The following is an 18,907-nucleotide window of genomic DNA, read 5'->3' as shown; positions in this document are numbered from 1 at the left end:
AACTGAAGTGAAACTAAAATAAACATGTATTTCAAATATCTGTGCAGTTTTGAGTAACATTAGTGCCTGCTTTATTTGTGATTAAAAATGTTTATGGATTATCAGTAGTAGAAAGAAGGATTAAACTAGAAACTAACTTGATCTAGTCATAATATCTGCAGCTGGTCTTCCAGGTCCACTGTAACTAGGTAGTGGACTGCCCTGGGGAAACACTGCAATGGAAGAAATAAAAAGAAATTGGAGAGAGAGATTTTCCCTATAAACTTGCATTTCTCCTTGTGATCCCTTTGCTCCCTCAGGCGCTCATGCACACAGGTAGCATGCGTGAAAATGCCAAAAGGGTAAACCTTTGAGAGCTTCAAAATTCACTCATCAAGTAATTCTGCTACTTCTAATAATTAATAAAGGTCCTAAAACTGAGATCAAAAGGAAACATATCTAAGCATTTATATTCAATTCCATGTTGTCTGATGACTAATTTGTAAAGGAGTCCATAAGTCTTTGTGACTAAAGCCAAAATCATTTGAGGATACTTTGATATAATGCCACAAAGGATATGAGCAGGAAGGCAGCAGAACTTGCAAATGGCTAAGCTCCATTAAAAGTGCTAATAAAAGAATAATGGAATTTCCTTGTACTATGAATAAGAAGTGTTTGGCACTGGAGAATTTAGACAAAAAGAAGAGTATCAGAGCTTTTGGTTCCTCTGTTGCTTTTCTTTATTAGATCTTAATTGATCTACTATTACATTTACCTTAAACTGTTCTAACCTTAAAAAGCAATATTCCCCTCAGAAATCCTGTCACTCTAATTTCCTTTCCTATTAACATTTATCAATTTCCCCCAGTCCTGAACATCTGTACTGTCAGACTAGACATATGATGCTAGTCTTTCTATAAAGAAGAGATTTCAACTTAATTTAATCTGAAATGATATATTCCACAATTTTAGCAATTACATATCTACTATTTGAAAATGCTTTTCTAAATTGTAAGTACTCGAGAAAATTGGTTACTATGGAAATATTGCAGCAACAAACTACCTGAAATTCTTCAGTCCATTTATGAAACAGTTCTTCATTTCCAACACAGTTATCAGCTGCATAGCACAGTGGTTCCCAAACTGTGGGCTGTGACCCCAAATGGGTTCACAACGTCAGTAGATGAGGTCATGGGATGGAGGGCTGTGGGTTGGGAGTGAGGGGCAATGCTGAGGAAGTAGGGCCACGCTGAAGAAATGGGGCCATAAATGGGGTCATACTGAGGAAAAGTTTGGGAAGCATTGCCATAGCCGGTCATATCTTACCAGTAGGGATGCCTGGACAGATATACATCTGATCTAATACTTTTTTTATATACAAAAATTGAGCATTTTCCAAGTATGCAAAAACCTCCCAATATACAAAACAGCAATACAAGGAACACAGATTTCATATTTCTGAGGAACAGTTAAAAGTTTTAATGTACTTGCTTAAAAAGGCAAACTCTTGGATATATATTCAGATTTGGGAGGAGCTCCCTGTCAACATCTGCCAAACCACCCAATATTCTCCTTCAAAGTCTGCTTTTGCTTCTTTGCTGTGAGGTCTATAGAAACCTGACAACAATCAGGCTGTTGAATTTCTAAAATCACTCCTCCTCATGATCACCAATCATGGTCTTGTGCTGCTGCTTGTTCCCATGCCTGCATCCACCCACTGTCTCTTGACTTAGATTCTTAGGTTTTGGGAAACAGGCCATCGTTTCCCTTTAATGTTTATAATACAGTACCCCAAATCTTAGCATCCTGGGTCTATGACTAGGATTCCTAGGTACTACAATGATACAAATAATTAACAACACTGTGTGTTTTCTTCCTTAGAATACAGTGAACACCGTGTTAAAGCAACCTTCTCCACCGATGCCTCCAGAATCAATAAAATTCAGGGCTACAACTTAGTTCAAGATTTAATTGGCATAACAGGCTAAAACCAACACACTCAAGAGTTTGATGCTATAAACGAACAAAAAAAAAAAAAAAAAGGTTCATACTAAGGTTATTTTATAAGGTTTGGTATGAATCTGTAAATTACTTTTTCAAGAGATCACTCTGAGATTTGGATCGCACAAATACTAAATCAAGGAATACAGCCATGTGAGACTGAGGTGAAGAAATTCAGTGATACATTTAATACAATATCACAAAGAAAACAAAGATTCCTTAGAACCTTTCAAGATATTTATAACTCCCTTTTACTCTTACACTAACCAGAAGATAAGGTTACCTCATATGACTGAGATAGTTCTTAACAAAAAAAGGCAGGTAGTGTATTTTTTCTTACCTTGTGATCATAAGGACGGTATGAATGAAACAGCTGGGATAGATCCTTTGTTCTTTGCTTTTTCTGTAAAATAACAATAATAAATCTATCAGAAAAATCAAAGGCAAAAGGAAAGGAATTGCACATTTAAAAAGATGAAAACATGAATAGATGTGTAATCTCCGAGTCATTAATGGACCTTCCAGCACAAAGCACACTTTATGCACAGTAAGGCTATTAGAACAAAAAGGGCATCATCTTAATAAAGAAAGTATCTGCATATCTGTGTAAGTGAAATGTGTAAGTATCTGGGATGTATTTTAGTTTCTTCATGAGAAGTCATTTGCAATGTTCTACAACATAGATAACTGTACTGTTAGGCTTCAGTCCCCACCAATAATCCTGCCTATAATTCTAGCATCTACTTACACTCCATTTTACAGTTAATGGAAATCAATTTAAAGAAAACTCATTTATTATTTTTATTAATGTTTTGGTGTTAATGCTGCCACATCTTGATTGTGGAGAATTAATAAATGCCATGATATTTAATACCAAGACAGAACAGAATCTTTCCAACAGAGGTAACAGAATTCTAAGAGAGAAAGAAACCAGCCTCTATGGGCTGAATCTAACTTCGACTGAAATCAATTAATGACTTCAACTAATTTCAGTGGAAGTTAAGTACATTTTCTCAGGTGCCTCCAGCTTGACAAAATGGAGCTGATTAATTGCCTTAATATTTTTATACAGTGGCATGTCACAGTAGCTACAAATCCTATTATGAAAAGTTCCATGCTGATTCGAGGTGTGATGTTGCTCCTTAAGAAAGGGTGCAGCGCTGCATGCTGAAAGCATTGTAAGCAAAGGACAGCTACATGCTACACCAGGGGTGGACAATTATTTCGGCTGGAGGGCCACTTAATGAGTTTTGGTGAGCTGTCGAGGGCCACACACACAAAATCTTCCAGATTTACAAGATGTAGATACAAAACAAATCATATACTAGAAATCAAACATCTACTAAAAAATACTTAATTTTTTTTATTTCAAAAAATAATTTTTGTCCTGTTTCAAATTTTTTGAGTAGTGCATATAGAGGTGATTGCATAGTAGCTCAGAATAAAATCTTACTCATGCATGTTGTGTTTTTGTGCATTTGGGAGCTGCCCACACTAGGTCCTGGGAACTAGGCGGGGAGGAGGGGGGCAAGGGACACCTGTAGCAGTGCTCGCAAGGGCAACGCAGGTGTAGTCTGCCCTCCTCCCCCATCTGGCCTGGAGCTGTCCCTGCAGTGCTCACATGGGGCCAAGCCCCACCTGTTCCTGCCCAGGGCACCCCACACTGTACTTCCACCTGCCTCAGTCCTGGCCAGCATGCACAGCTTCCTGGGGGGGCTGCTCCCAGTGTGGATGCAGCCACCTAGGTACTGCTCAGCACCTCCACCTCCAGCAGCTCTTCCTCCTCCAGCCCCTGTTGTGCTGCTCGAGGCGGCAAGTAGTGTGGGGTAGGAAGTGGCCATGGGGACTGTGCTGGACACCACATGCCTAGCCATGTGGGGTGGGAGGTGAGCTACAGCTGGGAGGCTCCTGTCCCAGGACATGTCACTCCAGCTCCAGACCACCTTCCACCCACTCTGCCTGCCCACAGGTGGCTGCCCAAAAATTCCTAATGATTTCCCATAGTAGTATAACTATTATTTTCAGTTAAATTTAAATCCAGTGGCTTACAACTGAATTCTGTAATTCGAAGTGCTGGTACAAATTTCTGAAGGTACTGCAGCTAGGGTACTCAGGCCCCTTCTACACATGAAGCTAAAGGCACGATGGGATCTCATGCCCAATTCACACAACACGCCTGTTGCCATGCCATGTCTCCCCTGCTTCTGCATCTCACATGCACCAGCAAGCCCCCATAGCTGGGAGCCCCACACATCCCAGCTGAGGGGCTCCCAACAGGGGAGGGGGGCACCTGGGGCTGGAGGATCACTGAAGGGGCAATCCCCTCTGCCCTGGGGGTACAGGAAACCCCCAGAGTTGGAGGATCCCTGCAGGATCCTGCTACACATGTGTAAATTAAAGCTTAATAGCAACCAGCTAAAAAGTTAGTACACATTTCTGAGGTCTAACTTTGCAGCTCTTTGGAGCTTCTTATTGTGTGACAGCTACTTTGCATGTGTAGCTGGTCTGCAGTTAATTGCTCAATTAAACCATTAATTTTACAATCCTGTAATATGTAAGGGGGACAGGAGCTTAGAATCACTAAAGACATCCAATGAATACCACTTTTTTTCCATGAGGTCAGTAAAAAAGCATTTTTTTTACTCAGTAGAACTAAAGGGTGAGTGGAATAAAAGGCTGTTGTTTCATTTGCTCTCTCTCTTCAAACAAGTATGGTGAATTTTGAGATAAAGTGGGGAGTATTTGTACAGCTGATTTTAATTAGCATAAGTAACACTGAATAAGATTCTAGCTGTTCCTCTGAGACTGCTTATGGGCTACTGGGCATCTCCAACATCTAGATTTTCAAAACAAATTGTTGTTTTTGTTGTTTCTTTCTTTCTTTCTGTACAAGCCTATGCAGTGTAGCATCACCAAGGAAAATGTTTCCTTCAGTGTAGAAAATCTCTAACAGCATTAGTAGCAATTCTATTAATTTATTTTTTTTCCCATTCAGTTAATCAAATCTACCATTCTGGAATGTTTTCCTTATTGGTGCACACCCCCCCCCCCGGTAGACTGCTGTATAAATATCCCCAAATTACTGGTAATGATAACATTTTAAAGATAGATCTGCATCGCCATTAACTGAGCTGCTTAAAATTATCATCTTGAAGTACTAGTATGCAAAAAGTAAAAGAAGAACATCTTAGTTTGGAAATCAGAAATCTCTCAGATTTCAGGAACATAAAGAAAAAGTACATTTCTTGTTTATCCTCATTAGTGATAGTTCCTGCCTTCTCACCCCTGTGTTTTTCTTCCTTATGGATTGCATTTTATTACATTATTGTAATTGCTTTAAGAAAACCAATAAAATTATATGACAGAAAAGCTAGCTGCAGTTCTCTCACACCTGGCAAACTGCCATTGATACCCTGGTTAGACCAAGTTTGGCTGCCCTCTCTCACACACAGTATACATGCCATCTTTCCTTCACAGCATATATGCTGTCTTGCATTCCTCCATTAGAGGAAATTAAAGTTTCTTTCCTCACTCACAAAAGGTGGAAGTTAAGGTCACTCTAGGGAAAATAGAATTGTTTCTTCTGAGGAAGTATTAGGAGCTGCATAATTAAGGTTGTAAAGTCACACATGTACATCTGTGTGTGGGGGGAGGGTGTCTTAAAAAGAAAAGTATACTTTTTTCTTAGAGAAACAGAGAGAAAGAATGCATTATATGTGCTGATTGGTACTCATATTGTTGGCTACCCTTGTAAAGGTGCTAATGTACTACAGCGATGAGCTGCTATAAGAACCAAAACAGACATTAACAAAACAGAATGTACTCATTGCCTCAGTCTTATTTCATCAGTGCTCAATGGGACCTTATATATATTCAGATATACATGCGTGTGCGCACATGCATTTGCACACAAATTAAATACTGCAGCTTTAATATATTTCCTATACAGTCACTCCAGTGACAATCACTTGTTATGCAGCTATTTCAAAATACATAGCTGATGTCAGGTAGAGCTAAAGCAGAGTGTATTTCTGAGTAAAATCCCAGTTGCTTTTAAGCCACTTTCCAAAAAATGAATAGATGAATTAAATAAATTAAAGCACAACACATAGTAGGGATCCACTGATAAAGATTTTTTTGGCTGACACCGATGGCTGATTATTAACCAGCCATATCAGCCCATACTAATTCAATATGCAGCCTGGCAGCTTGGAGAGTAGTGTTGGGCTGGTAAGTTGGGAGGGGGGAGGAAGAAGGGATGTGGGGGGAAAGAAAGGGTTTGGGGGGGGGGCCCAAGGTGAGGGTGGGAATAGGGTTGGGGCAGGGGCTGCCTGGCCAGGGCGAGGTGGGGAGTGGGACATGGGTGGCTCATCTGGGGGCAAGTGAGGTTGGGGGGGCAGTTCCCCACAACTGTGTGCACCCCTGGGGAAGGTATGGGGGGCATGTACCCCTTGGGTTTGTGCATGGGGGAAGGACAGGCTGCATGCTCTGGGCTTGGAGCCAGGGGCTGTGCTGGCTTCTTCCTGGTGGGGGGACTAGACCAGGGCTGCACTCAGGGTGGGGGGGGCAGGGTGGGCAGCAGCGGCACTGGGGAGGGTGGTCTATAGTGAATTCTGGGGTGGCTATAGCCCATTCCATAGCCACCCCTCCCAGCATTGCTGCCACCCCCTGCCTCGAGTGCAGCCCTGACCCTGCCCCCCCGCTGAGAAGAGGCCAGCATAACCCCTGGCCCTGAGCCCACAGCAGACAACCCACCCTCAACCCAGTGCACAAATCTGGCGGGGAGAGTACATGCCCCCCATGCCTCTCCCAGGGCGTGCACAGGAGCAGGGAGCTGTTCTCCTCCCCACCCCCACCCCAAATGACCCACTCACAACTCTGTCCTGCACCCCACCCTGGCTGGGCAGTGTCTCCCTCTACCCCTGCCCCTGGCCCCAGCTCCATTGCCTCCCTCACCATGGGGGCCTTGATCTGCACCCCTAATGCCCCTTTCCTCCCCCATGTCCCTTCTCCCCCACAGACTTAGTGGCAGGATGCAGTTCTCCATGCTGCCAGGCTGCACTCCTGATCATGTGCATGCTACACCTGTGCACATGCAATCGGCATTTATCAGGAACATTATCAGATATACTGCCAAAAAAAGACAACTGGTGATAATTTCAATTTTCCCTTTATTGCTGCCGATCTGATATGGACCAATATAATCAGTGCACCTCTAACAGGTAGCACTTGAGATATTTCTTCAAACTATGAAAATACTCTTGAATATTATATAGGATCCATTTAAGATGTCAGTGGTGAACCAAAAGAAACTACTGGTATATTTTTAGTTTAATCTCACCAATGTACATTAATTCAATTTACACCAACAGTGTAACAGTTGGTGTAAATAAGTCAGCACAGGAGCTAGTAATAATACATCTCATGTGACCTAAGGGTATGAAGATAATTTAATATCATTGCCAAGAGTTTATGATTCTCCTCAATGTAAGACTGTAAGATAGAATTCTAGCTTCTGTAACTAACTCATTTCTGTACTTTTAGCATGAAAAATGTACTGTTATAAATCTTGTGTCAGTGGAAGATATTAAATTATCTAAGCCACAATCTAATGCATTAAACACTGCATTGTTAAACACCCCATACACATAGAAATGCATAGTTTGAGAAACAATTTTTCATACATGTTGTTCTCATACATACTTCCAACAAGATAATAGTAGGTTCTATATGCGGTAGCATCCTTGGAACATCAGGAGCTGGCACACGGGAATTTACCACCTTTAGTATGGAAGCAACAACCCACATTTACAGGGCTGCTAGGTTCAGCACTGTGTAAAACGGTTCACATTCTGGAGGCTGCAGAAGACCAACAAGATTCTCCTCATCTTGCATCAGGCAAGATCAATGTTGGAAAGACTCAGTGATGCTCGTGGGTGGGACATTTTGCTGGATCATCAACAAATTTAATCTTTGGTTTAGTATTCCTCTACTCAGAGGCAAATTTCATGAAAGTGACAAGCTAATTTTAATTTTCCTTTTCCACATACAAAGACTGTTAGATAGCATGGTGATGAACTCTAAGACACACATATGGGTGTGTGCATATGAATGTGCATGAGGTATTCTTCACTGTTCCCTCTTACAAGCATTATAAATAGCATGCTCTCTGGAAGCTGCAAGTGAGGTATTTTTCACTGCTGTTTTTAGCAGAAGGCACATAAACTCCTGCTGTGAAATGGATGAAAATGCTGCTGCAATACTGAGGTATGTGCTGTAAAGCTGTGTGTACACACACATGTGGTAAGAAGAAGGATTCCTATGCACAAAGGCCAAGTGAAGCTATTGTAAACAGCTTAACTACTGCAGTCTTGTCACTAAAGTCAACTAGTTACTTTCCAGAAGAAGTCATTTCAGCAATGATCATGCAGAACTGCTGTGAAACAAAGCACTCTAACCAGCACAATATTTTTGCAATGATAAGTACAGACAAAATCAGCAGCCAACACAGGATATCTTCATATTAAAAAAGAAATCAGAACTACAAAACAACAGCAACACGATAGAGCATACTACTTCAGGGCTGTCCAACTGGCGGGATAGGGCAGTGCAGGGAAGCATGGTATGGCCTGGGAAGCTGAGGTTAAGTCTGGGGCTGCATGGGCACATGGGGGAAGAGTGTGCTTGGTGCAGCAATGGAGTGGGAGAGGGGGAGTGTTGACTGTGTTCCATTCAGCCAGCGGGGCCCATAGTTCAGTATGCTGTTACCTGTGGGTGTGCGGCTACTGGCCACTTAGAAGTTGGATAGCTCTGTACTATGATATCTTTAGTTGCTTTAGTTTTCTCCTCAGTGATTTTTGAGCAATAAAGAAATATTCTGTCATGTTAAAATCAAGGCAGAATAAGACCTGGTATACATAATCCTTTTTTCAACAACAAACCCTACACTTTTGAAGAACAAACAAATAGAGTAACAAAAGTATAGAGTAACTCTGAAATCTAGCTAAGACTGGGCGCATTTACTGTGCAGTAAGCAAAATTACCGCGCAGTACAGATGTGTGTCTACACACGCACACCAATACGGTGCAGTAAATATGGCACCTTATACCAACTTCAGTGTAAATTTGATACCTGCATCACGAAGGTATCAAATGTATACCTGATTAGTTATTGCACAATAATACACATGTAGATGCCTTACTGTGCAGTAACACTGTGTATGGACTGAGTTGGGACTAACTTTCTGCAACACGGCAGAAAGTAGGGTAGCAGGACCTGCCCAGCATCTCCTATTCCCTGATGGATGTAGGGAAAGCTATCCAAGATGGTGAGGTCTAAGTAGCATCTCTCTCCTAAGTCCCTCCAATGCCATATTCTCAATGGGACTTTGGAGCTTGCAGCTATCTTGGAGGCCAGAAGCCAGAGGTAAAATGAACAGCCATTAGCCTCTACTTCCTCCATTACCCTATTAATACCCATTTCTTCTGTGATGCCTACACAAATTAGTTGATTAATGAAGAATATGTTGCTACACCATTCTCCGTAGCTGGTGTATATTTATTAAGTTCTAATAATGAAACAGGAAAACCCCAACTGTATCATATATTTTTTATTCTACTTCTTTTCCTTATTTTACATATAGTTTATATTATCTTATCTTATAACCTCTTCAAAACACATATTATGTACTTTGTGTTTGTACAGTGTTTGATTCTGATGGTTGCCTTTGGGCACCGGAGTAGATTCACTGGTCTTACTTTTACAAGTAAGAATGAATGAAATTTTACACTTAAAAGCAGGTTTTCAAGCATTCCACCACGCATGAGAAATACACACATCCTTCCAAAACACAACCTTGGAGAACAAAATTAATTTTGTAAATTTACTTGTAAGCAAATTTACAAAATTAATTGACTTAATGAATTGCCATTCATTTTTAAAAAATCCTTTACATTCTTGTCAGCCCTTTCCTTCCACCCAACCAAACTTGACATTGAAATAACATTGAGTATTCAAACTTGACATTTAAAGATCACTGAAATTTTGTGTAGATGAGATCTAAAGAAAGATTTAAAGAAACTAAATTATTAACAGCTGTTGCATTTTTTTTATGATGATAGGGCAGAGTTAAAACTGCTTGGATGACATGACCATGCATTTCTATCCTAACCTGTTAGCATTTCCCTTAAGTATAAACTTAATTTCACAGGTTCACAATGCTGGTTTTGGGAATAAGCACAACATGCCTGAGGTGTTTTTATCCTGAGATCCTTATTGGTGCTCTAATCCTTTACTTTATTTTAATATTCATTAAATATTTTTGTCTGGTAATAAATATGGATCAGACTAAGCCACATTCTACTTTACACCCTGAAACTTTTGATTTGTGTATTAAGCATAAACTTCTTCTCCAGACTCTCAAGGCATTTAATCACTCTAGCCAAGCCAGCATCTCATGCCTGAAATCCTGTCTACTAAAGATATCCAATTTAGTGTCCCCTTGGTACTTTCCTCCAATTCCTGTCTTCTTACCTTCAGCCATTATACTTCCTTTGTACAGAGCATTCTCAGTAATCAGCTCCCTTGTCTGTCCCCGTTTAAATCATTTAAAAATTCAAGAGCTCTTCAGGATCAACAAGTAAAAAAAGAGGCAGGAAGCTAGAGAATGTAGTCATACAAAGGGTTTTACTGTAATCCTCGTCCTTCCCTTTTATCCATTTCTAATTTATCTGTTACTCTTGCATACTGATGAGGCTTGAAATAAAATTGTTCTGCTGCAGGAAATCTGTTCTGTGAATCACCTAGCACACTTGGTGTACTAACAGTAACCACACTCACCTTCTTTCATACATAATGAAGAATCACATTTTCCATCCCCTCACACTAGTTTGTATGGAATGGATTAGATATCTGCAAGTAAAACCCAATCTAGCTTCATAGATCAAGGCAGCATTTAATTGACAACAAGTCAGATCAAGACATAAATAGGAGCCAAAGTCATGGGCCTGGACTCCACTGTACTATCTATCCAGTGTATAAAAACAGAGCAAAAAAATAATATAGTGCCTGCCCAAAGAGTTTATAGTTTATGCACAAGATAACAGCCAATGCATGAAAATGACAGGAAGTACAAAGAATATGATGAGTGTAACCCGAGATAATATTGGTCCACTTGCCAGGCAGGAGCCTCAGTACACAGCAGTCTCAACTGTTGTCAAGTTTTCTTGTAGGCACTGAAGGCTTATAAAGGGGGATTATAAAACAATAAGGAAGCTCTGCAGATGTTATTAGGCATCTCCTCCCTATCATGGGGGACTACATGGGAGAAAAAACGGAGGAAGTAGAGCTTTGTATTTGTAAACAAACTACTGGTATGCCACACTGTCAAGACTGGGATGCTCCCACTTCAGTAAGGAGATTTTTTTGGGCCATGATGTAATACTGCATCACTATCTCCTATTTAACTATGTGTTCTCCAAACTAGTCAGCAACCTTGTGCAGTTTGAAAGTCCAGCCTTACAACTTTGTGTGTAAAGTCTGGAGCAGCCTTAGTGCTGCTGTAAATTAAACCATTTGCAGGTACTATCTGATCCCAGACAGGCTGTCACTAAGGTGGATTAGTAAAGTAACCCAGAAAGATGTGTGAACTACTCTAGCCAGTATATACTCTTAATCTTTTACGTGGAGATGCAAATCTTCATCTATTCAAATAATGTACATATGTCACATCCCAAATATAAACCAAAATGCTGAAGCAGCTGCATTATCAAGGTCTGCAGATAATGTATTTTCTGAAGCATGCATCTAAAAATTTGAACAAGCCTAATGCAGCACCCTTGTAAATCCTCAGTTTAGTTCATCACTCTCTTAGAAAGGAGTCTGAAAAATTGTTCCGGCCCCATGAGATTACAGAATTTTGATAAGATGACTAACTGCTGTTTATTAAGAGCCTAGGTCTCTTCCCTGCAAGGCCTGAAAGGTCAGAAGTAACAATGCAGGCTTGATATGTTTCTTATTTTCTACAATTAATTCAGACACCATAACAAGAAATCATCCAGTTTTGAATTACTGTGTCAAAATAGACTTACTGCTCTATCTATTGATAGGCATATATTTCATTATCTACTTTCAGAACACACTCTTTAAAGTCTTTGCTCTGATAACAAGACAGACAACTTTTTAATATTAGAAAAGGGTACAACTCATATGTGCATAATAGGAAGTCAATCCCAATTTTTTGCCTATTGCTTACACAGTAACTAATAACAGTTATCTGTGTATTGATTAAATGTTTAAAATGCTTAACTGCATAGGAACTACTTTTCAACTACCTATTTCATTCAAGTGCATAATTGGTGATCCTGAATAGGAATCCTCAGCGTCGAGGCATCTAAAGCAGCCCTGATCAGATTTAAGTCCTGTCAATTTCAAGGTTCGTCTAGGGCTAGGGACAGAAGTTGCACATAAACCACTTTAAGTGATCAGAAACTGGTTTAAACCTATAACAAAACAGAAGCTCAGTGCACATAAACCAGTTTTCAAAATGGCTGGAATAGGTTTAAGATAAACATGGTTGAATATAGTATCAGACTTATATGATTTGGGTCAAACTGATTTAGGGAACTTCTGTCCCAGACCCCTTCTTCCTGGTTTAAGTTAAATCACAGTCTCTCGGCAACCCAGCATTTTGCAGCCCTGTGCTGGGCTGTGCTGTCTGCTCCAGAAAGCAGGGCTGGCCCTGCCCCTCTACTCCCTAGCTAGAACAGTGAGGACTGCCTGACAAGGGGGTGGTAACAAGCCCAGATGGGGATGCAGCTGTGTGTGTGTGTGTGTGTGTGTGTGTGTGTGTGTGTGTGTGTTGGGGGGGGGGCACGACTGCCCCCAGGCAAGCCCCAGCTGGGGTCTGGGGCCAAGGAGGGGAGTTAAACACCTGTTCCCCTGCTCAAGCTTACTGTCGGATGTGACTGTGAACTACAAATCCCACAGGCGCCTGGAAGCAGGAAGAGGAAGTGATGAGCAACCCTGCACATTCCTGCTGCTGTGATTCTGGATTGCAAATCCCAAGGACCTGGGGACAGAGGGAAGAAGAAGTGAACGCAGTCAGAAAGTCGTGCTCTAGTGCTCCCTGGCTTCTGGCCAGAGCCATGGCAGGCATGTGGCTGCATTTCCTGAATCAAAAGTAAATGTCTGTTCACTTCTGTTTCAATTTAATCTGTGCAGCTTAGACAAACCTGCAAAGACTGAATTGAATCAGCCTTAGGCTTTTTGACTGTCCATACTTAGCCTTAGAGATATAGAGAAACAAGGTAAGGAGCTTTAGGTGCAAAAGGTGGACAAAAAAAAAAACTTAGTTCAAATTGTTCCTGTAGTTAGATGTCTTGTTAACTTTGAAAAAAGGTTATATGTTTACCCCAACACAATCTCAAGGCTATGCATTTTAATGAAGTATAATGTAATTTGATATTCCCAGAATTATACATCCGTACTTTGGCCTGGTTGAATCAGTTGCATACACAGTTGTATGCTGTGTCTTGTTTTCTTTTGGTGCCAGACTTTTTACTTTTCCACACACTCATTCTAACTCATTTAAGCACACAATTTGTATATGGACCCAGGTGGTTTAGTGACATTACTAAAGGCAAAATACATGAGACATAATATACATCTTTAAAACCACATTAATATAATTTTGGTGATCATATACACCCTTCAAGATTATGGCAGTTCTTCATAATTAAGGCTTATTGCACTTAAAGCAGGGACTCACTCTTTATGCAGGAAAAAATACAATGTACTCTCTCTTAAAATAAAGTGTGTACTACATTTCTGATAATTTACAGGTAAATCTATTAGTTAAGGTAGCAGACCTAATAAAAATAAGTCCTTTAATAAATGAACACCTAACTGCAGTGTATCCACTAGCTCTTCTGAAAACAAAAAGTAAGCTGTACATTCAGTTTAATTCAACCATAAACTCTGGCTGCTTTGTGCTGCTCCAGAGTTGGGGGGAAGGCAGCAAGAATGCACTACATGAAGGTTTAATGGAGGAAAAAAAATATTTAAAATCCATACCTCATATATGCTGAAATTGTATTTAACAAAGCAACTTTCTCTCTGAATGTTCTGTGCAGTGTGCAAAACTTTTAATTTAAAACTAAACCAAAGACACTCTCAAACAAAATGTGTGTTCAAATAAAGTTCAGGTTGAGAATATATCACTACCTTTACCACATACAGGGATATTGAAATTATCCAAAGCCAAGTGCTATAAACACAGATAATTCACACAATGCAAATATGTTAAAGAGCAATATTGAAGTTAGAGGATCCAAACAACTTTGCCCTCTTATGAACTTTTTAAGTTTCCCTTGCAGTTAGAACTGACTGAAGTCTTACAAAAAGGAAGTATCTGTGTGGGCAGGTGCACATGTGTGCATCTATATCACTGGCTCCCAACCTTTTTTTTGCTGCAAGACTAAATCTGGGTTGTGACCCCCGCCCCCACTGCTGACTCACTCATGCCCAGTGATGCCAGCAGAGCCCGGGTTGGACTGGGATCACGGGGGGCAGTGGCTACGAGACTGCACAGACCATGCGCCAGGACAGCCCTGCAGGCGGGAGGGGCAGAGGAAGAGGTGAACCCCCCTGTGACCCTGATTTGGGTCACGACCTGCAGTTGGGAGCCACTGGTCTATACAGATGCATCTTTTAGGTCAAATGGTTTTTCTCAATTTTTTTAATAAGGTAAAGTTTTCCATTAGCACATACTTAATTTTACTCCATAGTAATACCACAAGGAGCAAAACAAAACCAATCCAATGTGTCTTTAAAACTTAACTTACCAAAATCTGAGTGGGCATTTCTTAAGGCTGAGTCTGAAACTGATTATAGAGTTTGTCTCATACAGAATGTTCTGTTGAGTAAGAAGTACTCTATTAGTTTTTGTATATCTGGAGTACTTCAGAGTAGTCTGGCACCTTGATAAGGAATGATGCAACTGCCCTTAAAACCTCCTGCACCTGAATTTAAAAAACCTGAAACAATATCAAACTAAATACTGTTGCATGAAACAAAAAAAATTGCTTGTATAGAGAAAATCCACATCCAGAATCAATCTGGCTACATTATTCCCTTTTCCTCTCTTCATCATATGCCCCAGAATTGATCGGTTCTACTGTGTAACAGTGGACTCGGATAAGACCAGCTTTTCAGAATCCTAGAAAGAGAATGCACCATAACAGTGGAAAAGAAAGAGACTCAAGGGAGTACATCATGGCACAAATAGAGGCAGACAATAGCTGATGTTCAAATGCCTGCCAGGGTAGAGAGGGTCCAAAAAAAAAAAAAAAAAGCTGCCTTGTGCCTACAGGATTATTTATTCTTGCTGTTTTTTCTTTGTCATGGCATGGGGCCCCCAGGGGTGGCTGTGATACTCCCTAGGGCTCCATGACCATGCCCATCCTGTCCACCGGGCACCCTTTTTCTCGCCTGCCACGTCTTGCTGGTAATTATAATAAATAGGGAGGCTGCCCTTGAGTTTGTGTTTGGACACAGCCCTGATGGACCCCACTGAAACCTGTGGGTTCCTAGACCCCTTTCTGGGTCCCACTAAAAATGGATACCTCATAGGACACCTTCAGTCTTATGGGCTAGATACTTGACTCCAAAACCAACCCTTTATCATGCCCTACACCTCACAGATGGTATTCAAATATTGTCCCCCTGAGGCCTTGAGATAGCTCAGCTTCCCTTTGCCACTGAGCCCTTGACCTATCTGCATGCCCTCACTGGTGCTGGGCTCTCCACAGCCCTGTCTGTGCGCCCTCACTGGCGCTGGGCTCTCCACAGCCCTGTCTGTGCGCCCTCACTGGCGCTGCACCTGTTGACACTGGAGTCTCCAAACTGTAGTTTGCTCCAATGAGGCCTCCTCCTCCCCAGTCGCCTCAGTCTGGTCCACCGGTTTAGAAAAAACAACCAAAATAGGATCCCCTGGGCCTTAATGTAATACAAACAGTGCAGGATGCACTCTCTCTCTTTACAAGAGGCAAACTTCTCCCCAAGCATTAAGCATCTTGTAGCCCAAGGTACTTGGTAAGCTCTGGGAGTTCCAACAGTCCCGCAAGCAGCATATCAGGTGGCCACAGTGTCCCTGGGCACTTCTTTTCTGCAGGCTCCTTCCTTTGGCTGTTGCCAGAGAACTAACTCCTGCTGGCTTCAGCCCTGGGGTTTATGTGTGCCCAGGGACCTGCCTTCTTCCGGTCAGCTGACTGGGTGCAGGTGCGGACTAATTCCCATGTTAGCCTGCCGCTATAGTAACCTGCACCTGTGGGGTTTTTGCCTAGCTCCTAGAACCCTTTCCCTAGACAGATTCTGCCCTTAGAGAAGCAGGCACCTTAGTGCCCTGTGATGATTTCAAATGATCTGTGTTATTATACTGTCCTCTCTTACTCCAATTTTTCAACCTTTCCACAAGGATTTTTAGTATAGTGCCTTGATGTGCATGTTCAGCAGCCAAAACAGCATAAGATATGAGAACTAGAATACTTGGTGCCCCAATCAACTATCATGACCCTGAAGGGGGTGTGTGGTTAGAGCAATACAGACAGTTATTGTATCATTCAGAGAACATAATTAGGGTGTGGTAGCATCATCCTTTTCTTCCAAAGATGCTTTGTGGTCCATCATATAAATACCAAATACTCAAATATAAGATAGTTTCACAGATGACTTTGAGCAACAGAACCACCCCCAATAATTAGATTCTATATATGGAAAATTGATAAATTTGTTATAATTTTTCAGGTATATAATCTAGTTGTTGGAGGTTTGCCTTGAATTTGTCCCCCTTCCTCTGATATAGCAGAGAAAGTAAATCTGGGGGGAGGGGGTGGGGTCAGGTGGCCCCCTTGCCCTCTGCCCCCCCCCATTTCTTTCCCCTGCAGTCTCTTCTTCAACCCCCTTACTGTCAGACCCTGCTTTCCCCCATACCACATGGAAGTGAGGGGCAAATTTGAAAAACATGAATTTGAAATAAACTTGCCTGTGGAAATTTCCATATAGGGCAGAGACTTAGTTCATCCAGAATGGATTCATTTTACGTTTTTTTGAAACTGCTGCTAATTTTTAGCACACCTTTAAGCAGCATGTTTGTATGTACTTATATAGTACACACAATGCATGATGTTAGTCTAAAGGCTCATGATTTACCATATCGTTCATTGGGCAAGGCCCCAGCAGAGTCAACAGCACTTCAAGCCATGTTACCCTGTAGCTCAGTATTGATCAGTATGTGAACATTACTGAAATAACAGATACCAGTACTGAGTACTCCAGTACTAGAATCTGGTGCATAGGGCCATGTCATTCAGGCTGCAGGGCTTCTCATGGGTATGGTGGTTGAGGAACAGTAGCAGCCTGAACTGCTGCAGCTCTGAGAAAAATTAATGCCACCAAATTCCCAGACCCATAGGGAGCCTCATGGGCTGGATGACATGGCTTTGTGGGCTACAGACTGAATATCACTGCCCTAGAACACCTTGTGTGGGTGTTGTAGCTCAGACCATTTGCATAACTAGGGAGCTACCCAAATAGTGATTGCGTGGATTTTACGGAAATCGCTAAATTGGGAGATCTCCACAAAATCTGTGGGGAAGAAAAAAAATCCTCCCCAGTGGGAGCCAGCAGTCTTCCCAGCTCCACAGTCTGTCCAGGGGAAGTGGGGATGGAGGCTGTTGGCATGAAGGTAAGCAGACAAGTTGGCTGGCACCCCTGCTCCTCACTGATGATTGGCTAGAGAGCTGCCTGTTGTGTGGCCTCACCCTTCTCCATCAATCATCAGTGAGGGGTGGGGCTACATGATGGACAACCCTCTCAATCAATCAGCCACAAGGGGCAGAGCCATACATCAGACAGCCCTCTTCATTAGAGGCACAGGAGGGCACCGGCCATGATAACCCATCGAAAACTGTGCCCAGCCCTGTCATCTGCTTGCAAAATTGGCCAGCTGCTAATGAGAATGGTGCACAGCCCTCAACTTTTTACTGTGCTGGTGATATCTCTTTTAAGGCCTCAACCCAGCAAGAATCAAAAGGGTCATGATGCAGGGGCAGAGATTCATATGCCTATGTAGCTTACTGCTAAATTTGGGTCTGAAGGATGACACAGGATTTATGCCCTTTGACTTTCGGTTTCCCTACAGTCCATTTATTTAAATGTGTTGTACCCCTGTCCCAGGTGCAATTTTAAAGCTTGAGAAGTTTCATTCTAATCTTAAAAATGTCAGTTAATGAGATGTGTGTATAAAATGGAGAAGTATGTAGGTCTCTTCACAAAGGCCCTCTTCCTCTGTGCCCTTTTTGATCTTTTATATCTCTAGAATGTATGGAGGATGTGTGCGGTAGGTCAATAGGACAAGTCAAAAGCAAAGCAAAAACCAAAACTTGTTGCTTTATATTTCACGAAGGTGCATTCCTGTTTTTCTTTCTTTTTTAATTCTCATGGGAAGACAAATTGTGCTGAAAAGTCATATTGCAAGTGTTACAGTAAATGCTTCTGGCATGACAGAAACATTCAAAAATGAGCAAAACCCCAAACAGACTGTTCATTTCCCGCTTTTCCCCACTCTACTCTCCCAAATGCTTTATTTTTCTCTGTTCAACTAGCAGCACAGCTCAGTCTTAATCTACAACTGTACATTTTCTGGGAAAGCTCAACTCTTCAAGCCACACTTTACATAAAGTTAACATGGAAACTGGTGGTAATTTTCATTCTGGTCAGTGCTCTGATGTCTGCTGCTGTAAAAACAAAGTTGAATTCCAAAGGGGACAGTGCCAACTTGGGTTTTCCAGGTGTATTTCTACTTTAGCTCTGAACTCTGACTTGATTTTTCAGCAGGACTGTGACAACACAGACTCTTCAGAATTCAGA

General features: G+C 41.6%; 1 protein-coding gene across 1 annotated transcript in view; it reads right to left on the bottom strand.

The window, feature by feature from the left end:
• The window catches only part of CDKAL1 (CDKAL1 threonylcarbamoyladenosine tRNA methylthiotransferase), a 673,650-nt gene that overhangs the window by 142,473 nt on the left and 512,270 nt on the right, over nt 1-18,907 (bottom strand). The window contains exon 13 of the mRNA XM_090039422.1: nt 2,321-2,383. Within this exon, the coding sequence (XP_089895548.1) occupies nt 2,321-2,383 (63 nt within the window). The remainder of the gene's footprint in view (nt 1-2,320; nt 2,384-18,907) is intronic.

The sequence above is a fragment of the Crocodylus siamensis genome, chromosome 3, assembly GCF_052110815.1.
Source record: "Crocodylus siamensis isolate JL-2025a chromosome 3, ASM5211081v1, whole genome shotgun sequence".
NCBI lineage: Eukaryota > Metazoa > Chordata > Crocodylia > Crocodylidae > Crocodylus > Crocodylus siamensis.
Note: the sequence above shows the minus strand (reverse complement) of the source record. Positions and strands in the feature narration are given on the sequence as shown.